Raw genomic sequence first — 14,233 nt, 5'->3', positions numbered from 1 at the left:
CATTGTCTATAGTGGCAACAATATAAGCTGTGCATGGGCTCCTTGATGTGCTCTCCTTATCTGCCTCTGGAACTTCTGGATGTCCAACCTACCAGTAGCAGATTCTTTGTCTGAGCCCTCAATATTGCATCAGCCCCTGGCAGGACAGTCTCCACCTGACACCTGGTTAATCATATCAGACCTCTTCCACCGAGACGGTGGCAGCAAGTCATTCTTATGAGAAATGATACACACTTTAGGTATAGTTTGTCATCCATCTCCACAGTGCCTGCACCAACATTTGGTGGTTTGAAGACTGACTGAAATATTGACATGATATCCCTTAAACATTTCCAAGGACATTATACCTATTTGCAGGTAAAGGTGTGAAAATATTCTCCTGATCTCAGAACTGAGAACTAATTGTCCCAAGTAACTTACCACCCACAAGAATCCATGTGATAGAAGATGGGAAAGGCCTGTTAACAGACCAATTAAGGGAGTAAGTAGAAGTCAGCTCTGTGAGGAGCTGGGATGCTGCACTTCAGATTCAGTACCTGTGCTGTGCACTGAACCAATGCCTGACATACGACGTGAGGTCCCCACTTGCCTGGCATACATCATGTGAGACCTAAAGGGGGGAAGTAGAATGTTCCCTACTGTTAACACTTCCAGGAACTCATTTCTAGAGTCTGCAGTTTCACCAGGATAGAGTTCTTGTTTTTTGGAGAGAAAAATAACCTGCCAGGGACATAGTAGGAACCACAATTCTGTGCTCCTTATGCAAATGAACCAGCAGGCAGGACAATGTTCCTCTTCTGACTGGGGTACTTGATTCTGACCATTGTGAGTAGCTAGGATGCTACTATAGATTAGGGCAGAGATGACAATATCCAGAACACACAGAATTAGTGGAATATGGCTTAGCACTTGCACCCAATGATAGCTGTAACTGGACAATTGCTGCAAATATAGCCCAATAAAAACAAGGCAACTGGAATCAAACTCTCATAAAATTTTCACTCACCCACAAAGCAAACAGCCCAAACTGACTAAGTGCTGCCCAAGGGTGAGAGAAATCTAGAATGGGTGGTGGAAAAGGGAGATGTTCTATAGCAGTTATGGTTCTGGGAATTGCTGGAACAGTAGGAAACGATGTACCTTAGTTCTGTGTCCTTGCTTAGGTCTAGTTTGGAAAACATGACTGGTCACAACCCTAGGGGATTCTGAGTTACTGATTCCCAGACCTTGGCCACTTGGTCTATTTTGAACCCTGGATGTTACCACCTTTGTTTCGTCTTCTCACACTGCCAGCACCTTTGGCCTTCCCTAGCAGAGGACTATTATTTATTTATTTATTTCAGAATATTATGAGCTTGAGCCCATCCTCCAAAGTGAGACATCACAAGAAGGGAAGAATAGGCTCCACATGTACTTGCCATCAAAGAGAGGACTATTTTTTGGCAAGGTCTCCTGTGTATCTGCGGTGGTGAGGGCACCCACGTCCAATTAGACTAGACCATCAGATTTCATTTGTAACTGCTGCTGTGGAAAGACAGTCAAGGCATATTACATATAAAGGAGCAAATTATGTAACCATGTTTATAGTATTCCTTTCTGTGAATATAAGCACAGTATAAATTAGAAAGTATAAGTGGATATAGGTATAAGATCATTTTTTAATGGAAGAAATTGGGAGAAACTGCTAACAATGAGTATCTTTTGAGAAAGGATGAGAAAGTGATTTGTTTTATTTTATAAATTATTATAATGTTTGAATTTTCAAAACATGGATTTTTAATGTTTTCATGTAAATAAGTCATCTATACAGAGATATTATGCAACTTTTGGTTTTCTTCTTTTTATGTCATTGTATTATGACAACAGACTAACAAATGTCTATTAAAAAATAGAATTTCTGTCAAACGTCATGAACTATCCATAAAAGTATATTTCCTCTGCCATCTGAATTGCTACTAAAATAGGAGTAAAATAGAAAATTATAAATTAATCTACAATGACTAAAAGAACCAGATAGGAAATACCAGTTGGTGAATGACTTTCACACATTTTTAGAGAAGTATTAGGTAACTGACTTATCAGGGCTGAAGGAGTTACAGCCATCTGAAGAGGAACAGAGAAAACCAGCAAGCTAACTCACCTGCAAAACTCTGAGAGCTGAAAGTTTGGAACTTCACATTCCACAGAGTGTAGGGGTGAAGCATCCATTGAATTACATCACAATTACTTTATTTTCCCAGGCCGTTTTCAACACAGGTCAGGTGACACCTCTTCTACATTATTCCGCAAAAGATTGGAGGTTTATTCTTTTGAAAAACTAAGCTAAAGGATTTCTGATATTCACGTGGAGGACAGTGATGACACGTGCAGCAGTATCTACAAGGACAAGTGAAAATCCACTGGGTGAACTACGGGGTCCTTTCCTCTCGCTGCTCCCTGGATGTCAGCAGTCAGCATGCATAGTGACCTCATGGTTTTCCACAACTACACACTTAGCCGAAGTAGGAGGGTAAAAGAATTTTTTAGGAGAATCTATGTGACTAATCATACTGCCTGATACCCCACAAATTAAGCCCAAAAATGTACAAACACTGCCCACACACTGTGACATTCTAAATGACTTTTTTTTAATTCCTTCAGCTTTATAAGTGGAGCATTTCTGCTTTTAAGTGGGATGACAGAATTAGCTAATGGGAAGGCAGGTTAGTATTAATAGAAACATGTCTTCAGGCCAGGCCCAGTGGTTCACACCCAAAATCCTTGCACTCTGGGAGGCCGAGGTGGGAGGATTGCTTGGAGCCCAGGAGTTGGAGGTTGCAGTGAGCTATGATGACGACGCCACTGCAGTCTACCCAGGGCTACAGAGTGAGACTCTACCTCAACAACAACAACAAAAGAAAAAAAAAAGGCAACTGAACACCCTTCCTCATAACCCACTGACCCTTCTTAAAAAAAAAAAAATAATAATAAAGAAACCCATCTTCAAATGAAAGCAAAAAGGGATTGCTAGTCTGCGCACTTTAGATTCTGATTTTAAGACATTTCTGTAGCAGTTATTTCAGGAAAGTGATTCTAAACCAGTATAACAAACATGATAATAATGAGAAATACCACCTGTGGAACATAGTATGCTTTCACTTTTCCACCCCCAAATCCTGTGAGATTATAATTGTCTACATCACATAGGTGAGTTAACAAAGGTTCAAAACATTTAAGGACATCCAATTAAAATTACCACTTCCAATTACATCCTTTTAGCCTCCAAGAAAACATTTCTTCCCCACAGTTTCTTCATTGCATTCTTCACTTCTGCATTTCTCAGGGTATAAATCAGAGGATTTAACATGGGGGTGATAATGGTGTAAAATACAGCCACCATCTTATCCTCTGCAAAGGTGGTGTCAGGGCGCATGTACATAAAAGTGCAGGGGACAAAAAAGATAATGACCACAGCAATGTGGGAGCCGCAAGTGGAGAGAGCTTTGCGCCTGCCTTCTGCTGACTGCTTTCTCAGGGACACCAGGATGATGGTATATGAGATTAGCAAGATAACGAAGCTCCCCAGAGCAATGGTACCACTGTTGGCTGTCACAACAACGCCGACAAGGTATGTGTCTGTGCAGGCAAGCTTCAGCACAGGGTGGACATCACAAAAGTAGTGATCTATCTCATTGGGTCCACAAAAGGGTAGTCGGACTACCAGAGCCACTTGGATAAGGGAGTGTAAGAACCCACCTACCCATGTCCCCAGCAACATTTTATTACATCTCCCCCAGTCCATGATGGTCATATAATGCAAGGGTTTACATATAGCCACGTAACGGTCATAAGCCATCACAGTAAGGATGAAGATCTCAGTGCAACCAAAGAAATGTACTCCAAAGAGTTGCAACATGCACCCCACATAGGAGATAGTTTTCTTCTTTGTTAACAAGTCAGCGATCATCTTGGGTGCCGTGACGGAAGAGTAACAAATGTCCACAAAAGACAAGTAGTTGAGAAAGAAATACATAGGAGACTTGAAAAGGTTGCCCAGGCACACTGTCAGCATGATGAGGAGATTTCCCAGAAGAATGACTGTGTAGAAGAAAGAAAACACCACCAAGCAAACTCCTTCAACCTCTGGGCTCTGGGAAAGGCCCCAGAAGATGAATTCAGTGACGTTGTTTATTTTTTCCATGGAATGAGTCCACAGGCCAAGTTCCCAGGAGGCAATTAAATTGTCTGCAAGAAACACAAAAAGGACATACAGCACTTATTTTAACTGAGAAACAACGGATAACCATAGTAGTTGAAAATGGAAAAATGGGTACCTACTGCTGCTGAAAATGGAAAAATGGGTACTTACTGCTGGAAAAATGGGTACTTAGTATGCTGACTGGCAGGCGTACTTAAAGAAACTGAAGTGCCTCTCTTCTGGTCATGTTATTATGTCTCAATATAATATCCCATTCTTTCACTTCAGATGAGGAAGCGAAGTCCAGAGAGATAAACCAACTCCCTCCAATCTCACATGGTGTCAAATCTCTCTCCTCTCTCACTTTTCTCAAGGTTTATTCGTGTTTCTAAACTTTACTTAGTTCTTATTTTGTATGCGGCACTCAGTTTTGAAACAATTTCTCTATTTTTTGGATAGGGTAACATTTATATATCTGGAAATGTTTGCTTTATCTCTGACCCATAAGTGAAGACATATGCCCATATTTGCCCGTGTAAACATGACCATGGTCACTCATCAGTCATGAACACTGGGTAACCTCTGCAAGTTCCCTTTCTTTTGAGACTGGATCTTTGTGCATGCGAATCTATCCCCCTCCCCATTAGAGCTCAAGTACTCATAGTCTATGTGTGGTGTGGTACAGTAGAAAGAGGAACAAAATGACACAAACTTATTAAAAAATGCTAGTGCTGTAACCCCAGGTAAATCATTTAACGTCACAGAGATTGTCTTATCCCACGTGTGAGATGACAGAGTTCCAATTTCACTGTCACCTGTCATATTACTAGTTATTTCAACCCTGAAAGTAAATCAATTCTGTCAGCATGAAGTAGCCATAAAACCCTGATAGGGAGGCAGAGATGAGAGAAGACACACTGGTAGATACAAAGCAAGACCTGTTTGATTTGAAAGGAAGATAAGTGTAATTTATCCACTCGCAAACTCAGAGTACTTTAGGATTCCGCAGGATTTGCTTTCCTTTGGTATTTTAGACATTGTCTGTTAACTGAAACAAAGAAAAAGGACTCAAATAAAGGAAAAACTATACCCTTTAATGCCAACAGTTCTTCATGTACCTTCCTTTTTTTAATTTTTTTTTATTTCAGAATATTATGGGGATACAACCATTTTGGTTACATATTATGCCTTTGCCTTGCCCAAGTCAGGGACATGTACCTTTCTAATCGTTAACATTTCATGCTAGCTGTACTCATTCTGCCAGTTGGATGAATTAACCATTTCTGGAATAGATCATCATTCAATGATAATGTGAATGAGTTTAGAAAAAGGACAGTATTTACTTAAATGGATAAATATTCAGTGGGGAAATGCCAGGCACTCCAGTGGGTTCATTGGTATGTTTGAATGGAAAAAGGTATGTGCAATAGTCTTGATTAAAGGGGCTTTCAATAATCTTCCTTAAATTAAGTCATAGATGTAAGTCATTTCTCAAGTTATACATTGTCCACCAGAGACCACATCCTTTTAAGATCCATCCTGTTTGGTGCTTACAACTCCTACTGAACTCTGTGCTCTCGGCCATCCCTGTGCTGCAACATTGTGTCTGGCACTTCCAGCTCTGGGAAAAGTACGGGGCTGTGTTTCCTCAGCTCTTTATATTAGAGTTGGTAGAGTAGTCATTACAGTTGTGCCTTCTGTTGCGCGTTGCAAAATAGTAATAATGGTAATAATATAATTTAGATATGGACTCAAGCATATCCCCTGAATTTACATACTCATTCCCCTTTGGTTTTCCTGATGAAAAAAAAAAAACAATAATATTCTCTATCAAGAAAGAACTTCGATTTAGGGGAGCTCAAGTCATAGCAGTTTCTGTCAACTATTATTTATGCTCCTTGGCTCTCATCTAGAAGAAACTGGGCATTTACGTGCAAGCCTGGAGATTGCTCCTGTGCTGTCCATACCACAAGGTGCTGGAGGAAACCTCATCTCTCCTTCCACCAAGATCCATATCAAGGATTCCTTTCTCCCTTTTCTGAACATTTCAAACATGATAGTGACTCACTTTCCTTTAATATGATTATTTCGTTATTCATATCCATGCTACCCTATCTTATAGTTATGTATGGATACATGTTATTATCTAATCACCATCTTAGTAAATGAATTCTCTTTATTTCAATGACCGATGTCTTGGAATTGTATTGTGCAATTTAATTGAATTCCCTTTTTCCATATACATTCTGTATTAGTCTCAGAAAAAAAAAATATCTCACCAGTGTATTCCAAAGCTTGAGTTTGCTTTATGTTCCTATTTCTTCTTGAATTAATTTAGGTTCAACTGTCCAAAGTAAAGTGTGAATGATGCTGGAGGAATTGTTTTCTGAATAATTAGTACCAGATAATCCCCGATATCATAAACTCAAAGTCTGGTGGAAATCAGTCTCCATTGTTTCTGCTTCTCTCATCTAATGAATTCTGCCGTTTCGCAGTACCTTTGGCAATAAATGCTCTTTTCTCCACTTCTTATGGGTCTATTTAAAGAGAATGAGTCAAAAATGATAATGACCTTGGGGAAAGCTTTTTCCCCAAAGTCTTCCTCCATAGTCCGAACCAAATTGCAGATCTACCAATGAACTTTAATTCCCAGTATCTGTTCAATTTTTAAAAATTAAATTTAAAAAACCATTGGTAAACATAAAAAACAATTTTCACATTTAGGATCATAACCCTAATCCACAGCAATTCTCCAAACAGAAGTAATAGCTTTATCATTGTAAACCTTGTTCTATGAATTATTATGCTTTGATATATACATTAAATGGTATATATTTGATATAAAATATATTAAGACATCTGTTTTATATTATTAATTGAATTTTAATTATCTTACTTCTTTGAAAGGCTCATTTGACTGGAAAAGAGTGTATTCAATTGTGCTATAGGGGTTCCCTGTTTTTCTTCTTAATTGGTTCTATGCTGATTTCTGGAGAAAGAGGTGGGATGAGATTCATTTCTGGCCTATGCTTGGGACAAGTTGTGATGTTGGTTTTAATTCATCTACTTTTTGACTGTACACAATTAAAGTTTAATCTTGACCACTAATGATAGTCTTGCTTTTTCCTTTCCTATTGCTATTATTTTCTTTTCCCTCACCCTTGCCTTGTTTACCTTCCTTTTTCTTTTTCTTTTTTTTATAGTAATATATTTAATCTGTATATAAATGTTATAGGTTAACATTTCCTCACCAGCTTCCTTATTCAAACAGCATACAAAATGTCAAAGAGATCTTGTTCATACGTTCACTATCTGGGATTAACAGATGAAATGAGTAAAAAATAAAGAGCAGGAAGGGAAAGAACAAGTGTTCTCAAGTTTGTGGAAACATTCAACATAATTAATGAGTGTATTATTTTCCTATCACAGCTTTAACAAATAACCACAAATTGTATGGCTAAAATTGATACAAATTCAGTGTCTTACAGTTCTGGTGGTCAGAAGTCCAAAATTGGTCTCACTGGGCTAAAACTAGAGACATTGGGGTGGTTGCATTCTTCTGGGGGTTCTGAGGAAAACTGGCTTCCTTGTTTTTTTCTCCTTCTAGTGTTTACCTGCTCCTCATGGCCCTTTTCCTTCATTTCAAATCCAGTAGTGTAGCATCTTCAAATCTGACCTCTCTTCTGCCTCACGTTTCCACTTTAAGGAAACTTTGTGAATACATACAAGATAACTTCTTTGTGAACTGATTAGCAAACCTAATTACATCTGCAATCTTAATCTTCCCTTATCACATAACAAAACATATTCATAGGTTCTAGGGATTAGGCCATGGACATCTTTGGGGACCCCTATTCTGCTAAACACAGTTAGAGGAGTGGATGGGAAAGTCAATTTACCTTCTTCTTTTCCCACTTTGCATAATGTACTTTAAGAGATAGGATATGTTTGAAAATATGTTTTGGAAGAAATGCTAAATATAGATAAGTAATGGAACATGAATATCCATATATTATACATAGAAATATGAACAAGGGAAGGATATATCATGTGAGAGTAACCTCTTGGATGAAAAAAGACAGTTATATATCATATAATAGTAGAATGAGAGTAAGTTAATTAAAATATTGTCAAGTATAGTACAGATATATAAAGTTACACATTCATAAAAACACCACTCAAATAATTATCAAAAGTGAACACTATGTAAACACCACATCAAGGAATAGAACATTTCAGCATCCGAGACACCAACCTCATGACCCTTCCTAGTCACTGCTGTCTTCCCTATCCATAAACTTTATCTGTATCCTCAACTCTAATACCAACATTTAGTTTTTTTCTGTTTTGGAACAGTACAAAAATGGAATCAAGTCACATGTATTTGTAATAGTCCTGGTTCCCTAGGAAGCAGAGCCCACAACGAAAGCTCATTCTCATTACTTTATGGAGCTTGATCTCAGGAAAGCAGCAATGGGGGGGGGAAGTATGTGAGGCGGGAAGAAAAGAAAGTAAATGCTAGAGGGAACATACAAGCTTCCAGCTACTTAGTAGTAGCACAGCTGTTTTCTTGATCTCACAAGATCTTTGAAGAGAGGCTCTATGTTGCTTTTCCAAATCTGAAATAGCTAGGAAGGGGAAAAATGTTTGACTGGCTCCCCTTTCACACCAAAGTTCACCCGCTGTATGTCATTTTCCCAAAAAGTTCCAGCCTTGTCACTGGGGCCATCCTGCAGTTGTAAGAGAAGACAGAGTCCAAATTGGCATCAGGGACATTTGTAATAGGAAGCAAACTTGCTGAGAAAGCCATCAGGCATATTTAGGCTCCAAAAATGTCCCACAATATCTACCACATTTGCAACAACAAGGAATCACTGGAAAACTCCCGAAGTGCCCACATGTGTATGAGCCAGGTCCTGTCACGTCATGCCTGTGAGTGACCTGAACTATGGAGTAGAGTTTCCATAGATCTTTATCTGTAGTCTCTTAATACCATAGTGAAGTACAGTCCGTTGCTAGGTCATCTCTAGCTACACGCAAGACAAGTGCAAGAATCTAGTTGTCATTAAAACAATGTCCAGTATAGTGCATCCTTGTTCTACTTAACATCTGTTTATATTTTCTATTGGTATTGCAATTCTAGCTGTATGCATAAAATGAGAGGAGATGAGAGGTACAAGTCAATTTCTTCAAGGTGGTGGGAATTTCCTCAGAAGACTTATTAATAAAACGGATTAGAAAATCAATCATTGTCGCTAGTGCTGCAGCTGATCTTAGGGCTACAGTTGATACTTACCAAATTACTTCTCCAACCCTCTGGTCTAGAACTCCCTCACACTCAGCTGTTAGCGCCCAGTTGCTGAACTGCTCAGGTGACACTCACTTCACCCGAAAAGGACTTGACCTTTTCTTTGCCCTTGCCAGTAGATCCCATTGACTCTGCTTTTTGGTCTGGAGGTAATAAGGAGTTGTGGCACCTGATTTTGGGAAACTTAAATATCTATCTTTTAAGGATCCTGTTGTAGTTGAAGCCATTGTGTATTCTCCTTTCAAGGGAATGCTATTGTTTTGGAGCTAGGCAGAGGACCGACTCTACCAGCCCAAAGGATCAGAGCATTTGCAGGTTCAAGATCTTAAGTTTTCTTACCCAAATTTCTCCTTCCCATCTCAGATGTATGCTCTTCAAAATAATGTTAAATCTTTCATTTGGAGAGTGTACATGCTTTACTGAGAACAGTCATCATGTAGCTATCTTGAAAATTAAAATGAACAGCTCATACTCAAAAGCAGAAAAATGTCTAATAGTTGTAAGGGCAGAAATTTGGGGTTGTTTAGTTGAGCTGGATATGTCAGGAACTCCCTGAGTGTAATGCTTGGTCTCCACCCTCACCCTCAGCTCTGCTTGGGGCTTTTCACTCTGCTGCTCAGGCACCTAGAGCATGGACTTCTCCAGGAGCACATAGGACCTTCGCCCTTGAAGAGCAGCACCGTGCCCTGCCCTTGGCTGCTGAAGCAGGGATCCACGCTGTAACCCATATGGCACCATTTTGCAAAATAGAAACGGGTGATCCTTTCTTATGCTATATACTGTTTATTTCATAATAGTAAAACTTACTGAGAATCATTCTGTGTGAATTATACAAATTATATTATTGATTATGATATTGATAATTTAGAAGCATAGCAATGACAATTTGTGATTCCAAGTCACAGTTATGTACTACTTTGTTAATAGAATATTTTCACATCTTCCATTCATGGTAAAGAAATTTTTAATGATACTTGCTCAACTGACTTTTATTCTGTAGAGATGATCACTAGATTTAACATTTTTCTATTATAATGTGAGATATAATTCACATACCATACAATTCATCCATTTAAAGTGTACAGTTTAGTTGGTGTTTAGTACACAAGGATGTACATCCATCAACACAATCTAACTTTATTTTTTATTTTATTTATTTATTTATTTTTATTTCAGCTCATTATGGGGGTACAAATGTTTAGGTTATATATATTGCCCATGCCTCTCCATCCCCCCGAGTCTGAGCTTCAAGTGTGTCCATTCCCTAGACAGTGCACATCACACTCATCATGTAGGTATGCACCCATCCCCTCCCCCCACCCCCATCCCCCCCAGTCAGAACTTCAAGCGTGTCCATTCCCCAGGCAGTGTGCATCGCACTCATCAAGTAGGTATAACACACAATCTAATTTTAGAACATCTTTGTCCCCCTCCCAAAAAAGACGTTTTCATTAGCAGTCAATTCTCATTTCTCTCTACCACCATCGCCCCCAGTCCTAGGCAAACAAATCTACTTTCTGTTGCTGTAGATTTGCTTCTACGGATTTTTCATATACAAAGAATCATACAATATGTAGTCTTTTACAAATTGCTTCTTTCACTTACCATAGAGGTCTTAAAGTTTATCCATGTTGTAGCACACATCTGTATTTCTTTCCTTTTAATTGTGAAATGATATTCCATTTATTCTTTCATCAGTTGATTGGCATGTGAGTTATTTCCAGGTGCCTGCTATAATAAATAATGCTATTATTTACATTGGTGTATAAGTTTTTGTGTGAGCACATGTGTTATTTCTATTGGGTATGTATCTAAGAGTGGAATTGTTGAGTCATATGGTAATTATCAATATATGTTTAACTTTCTGAGGAACTGTCAAACTGTTTTACAAAGCGACTGCACCATTTTATGTTGGCAACAGCAATGTTTGAGAACTCCAATTTCTCTACATCCTTGTTAATACTTGTTTTTTTCTGTCTGTTATTATTCTAGACATCCTTGTGATTGTGAAAAGATACCTGATTGTGGCTTTGGTTTGTATTTCCTACTATCTAATGATGTTGAACACTTTCTTTCATATGTTTTGGTCACTTGCATATTTTCTGTGGAGAAATGTTTACCCAAATGTTTTGCCTATTTTAATTGGTTTGTTTATCTTTTTTTTAATAAATTGCAAGAAGTCTTTACATATTCTGGAAACAGATACATGATATGCAAATAACTTATCCCACTCTAGGCATTGGCTATTCACTTTGTTGATGGCATAATTTTCAGTGCATAAGTTTCTAATGTTGATGAGTCCAATTTATGTATCCAAAGTAACTTTTATGTATTAATTTTTAATAAAATATTTTACATCTTCCATTCATGGGAAAATTCTTAATGATAGTTTCTTTTCAGCTTTGTTTCTGTAGAAATCATCACTAGATTTGACAGGCATTTTTTTTTTCTTAGGACAAGGAGATATGGATAATTTATTTTAGTAATATATTTTTTCTTTGAGATAAAATTTACTGTAGTGAAATGCAGAGCTTTCAAGTATACGCTTTGATAAGTTTTGATAAATGCATATATTCCTGTAGCAATTAACAAATTCAAGATATAGAACACTTTTATCAATCTAGAAGTTATCATCCTCCTTTCCATTCCCCCATATACAACTTCTTTTCTGATTTTTATCATCCAATTTTAGTTTTTCCAATTCTAGAGCTTCACAATAAGTGATCAAAGTACTTATTCATTTGTCTGGACTCTGTTTTTGAGATTTTTGTGTGTATCATCCATCCATTATTTTTCTTTGCTGAAGAGTGTGTGGTGCGGAGAGTTAGCTACGCTCCCAGCAAAGAATTGGGTCCCTCAGGCAGGGGTCATTGCAAACGATGAAAAAATAATAGAAAATAGAAATAAAACAATACACGGAGGCAGAAATATACTTTATAAAGAATAGATTTATGAATATAGAAAAAGCAAGGGTGCTCGTGTGTCCCCAAAATATTCCCATGAATTTTAGGGCCAACACTGAAGTTTTACATCAGTATGTATAGGTACAATGATTGGTTGCCAGGGGTAACAGCTTTACATAATAACAGGCAGTTTGTTTTAGGTTCAAAGTCTCCTACAAGGCTTCTATAGATCCCTTAATTAACTTTATGTGAAAAAACGGTTATAAAATCTTTCTAAGACAAACTTCTAAGGTCTAAGATAAAACTATCACTTTAGCAGAAAAGATAAATAGAGACTTAGTGGCTCCATTTTTTATCTAGTTACTGTGTATTGAGACAGATTCTTTGCAAGTCAAGCAAGAGCTGTCCCTTAGGCTAATTACTCTTAGCCATAGGTGTCTGTCTGGGCGGCACATCTTTGATCAGCTCCAGTTCCCTGGCTCCATGCAAAGCTGCTTTGTCATTCAAAGCAGGCAAAAACCACAGGCTTGAGACTGCAGCATCAACTTGGAAAGCAGCTGCTACTGACCACGGAGACACTCTCCTGAGGCGAGGAAGCTTTTGATATGTGAACTAACAGGTTCATGTTCACATATTCCTTCAGGGCAAAGCCCTGCAAAACTCCTGAAATCATTTCTGTCTCTAATATAGTAATATTAATTTCTTGGCCGACAGTGTGGTGAAGAGTATTCTGCAGTGTCTTCTCTGACAACTTCTAACTTTACAGTATATTTACAATTAATGTAATTAAGATTTTTAAATTTAGGTTCCCCATTTTATGGATCGTAAAATGCCAGAGATTCACATACTTATTTCTAAGCTTTTATTCCACTTACCATTGTGTTTTTCAATGGATAATGTCTTCATTTAATGTATATTTGTTTATTTTATATTAGCAATATATTATGAAAGAGTATTTATACAAATGGGCAACCATTTTCTTAAAATTTTAAGTCTTATTTACAACATAAAGTATAATAAAACAATAGAAGACACCAGAGAGATATGTTCCAAAATTTCCAAAGCAGCACTGACATACCTAAATGGAAAACCACTCAAATGTCTGGCAGCAAAAGAATGGATAAATTTATTGTTATATATTCAGACAATAAGATACTATAGATCCATGAAAACAGTCAGAAAATTCACAAACATGGGGAGTGACTCACAAATGTAATCACGAGAAGACATGCAATAAACAGTATACAATTTATATCATTCTTATTGTACAGAGTGCAGGAACAGGTAGAACTAATTGATTTTAGAGATGAAGATTGTGGCTACCTTTGGAAGGTATTACTCATAAAGAAGAATGAGGAAGACCTCTTATGTATGGTAACTTTTGTCTCTTAATCTGGTTGCTAATTGCATGATAATACTCTAGTTTGAAAAAAATTTATGAACTATACATGGGTGATATGTGCAATTTTCTGTATGTATAGTCACTAAAAGTTTTAAAATTGCAAGTTTTATTTTATTCAGCTTCTCAGCATTTTAAGGCAAAAATGCATTATGTATTTTAATATGAGGCCATATAATCCTTTATTTTTAAGAAATCATCTGGTTATTTCATATCATATGATTGCAATTTTAATGATTAAGAAAGATGGAGGGAAGTAGGAACAACAATAACGTTCAATTTGTTGATGAAGTGTCAATGTAACAGTGTAAAACAACAGAAGGGATATGCTTCCTGTGTGCCCATTTATCTCTCTAAACAACAGGACAAGATGATGAGAATGGATCTTACTCACAGCTGTGGTCTCTTAGAACCATGGCATGCAAAGCAGAAATAACTCAGAAAAG

The 14,233-nt window shown here is 37.5% G+C and overlaps 1 protein-coding gene across 1 annotated transcript; it reads right to left on the bottom strand.

Annotated features, from left to right (window-relative positions):
- Positions 1-3,244: 3,244 nt before the first annotated feature.
- On the bottom strand, positions 3,245-4,195 carry LOC138384946 (olfactory receptor 4S2). Its single transcript, XM_069470586.1, has one exon. It carries the CDS (start codon positions 4,178-4,180, stop codon positions 3,245-3,247), a length of 936 nt encoding a protein of 311 aa, XP_069326687.1. The 5' UTR covers positions 4,181-4,195.
- Between the last annotated feature and the right edge of the window lie 10,038 nt (positions 4,196-14,233).

Source organism: Eulemur rufifrons, chromosome 6 (assembly GCF_041146395.1).
Source record: "Eulemur rufifrons isolate Redbay chromosome 6, OSU_ERuf_1, whole genome shotgun sequence".
NCBI classification, from domain to species: Eukaryota; Metazoa; Chordata; class Mammalia; order Primates; family Lemuridae; genus Eulemur; species Eulemur rufifrons.
The sequence above is the reverse complement of the archived record's forward strand: the minus strand, read 5'-3'. Positions and strand labels throughout refer to the sequence as shown.

Coding starts and splice junctions, on each gene's coding strand:
- LOC138384946 (XM_069470586.1), bottom strand. CDS start 4,180: ATGGAAAAAATAAACAACGTCACTGAATTCATCTTCTGGGGCCTTTCC.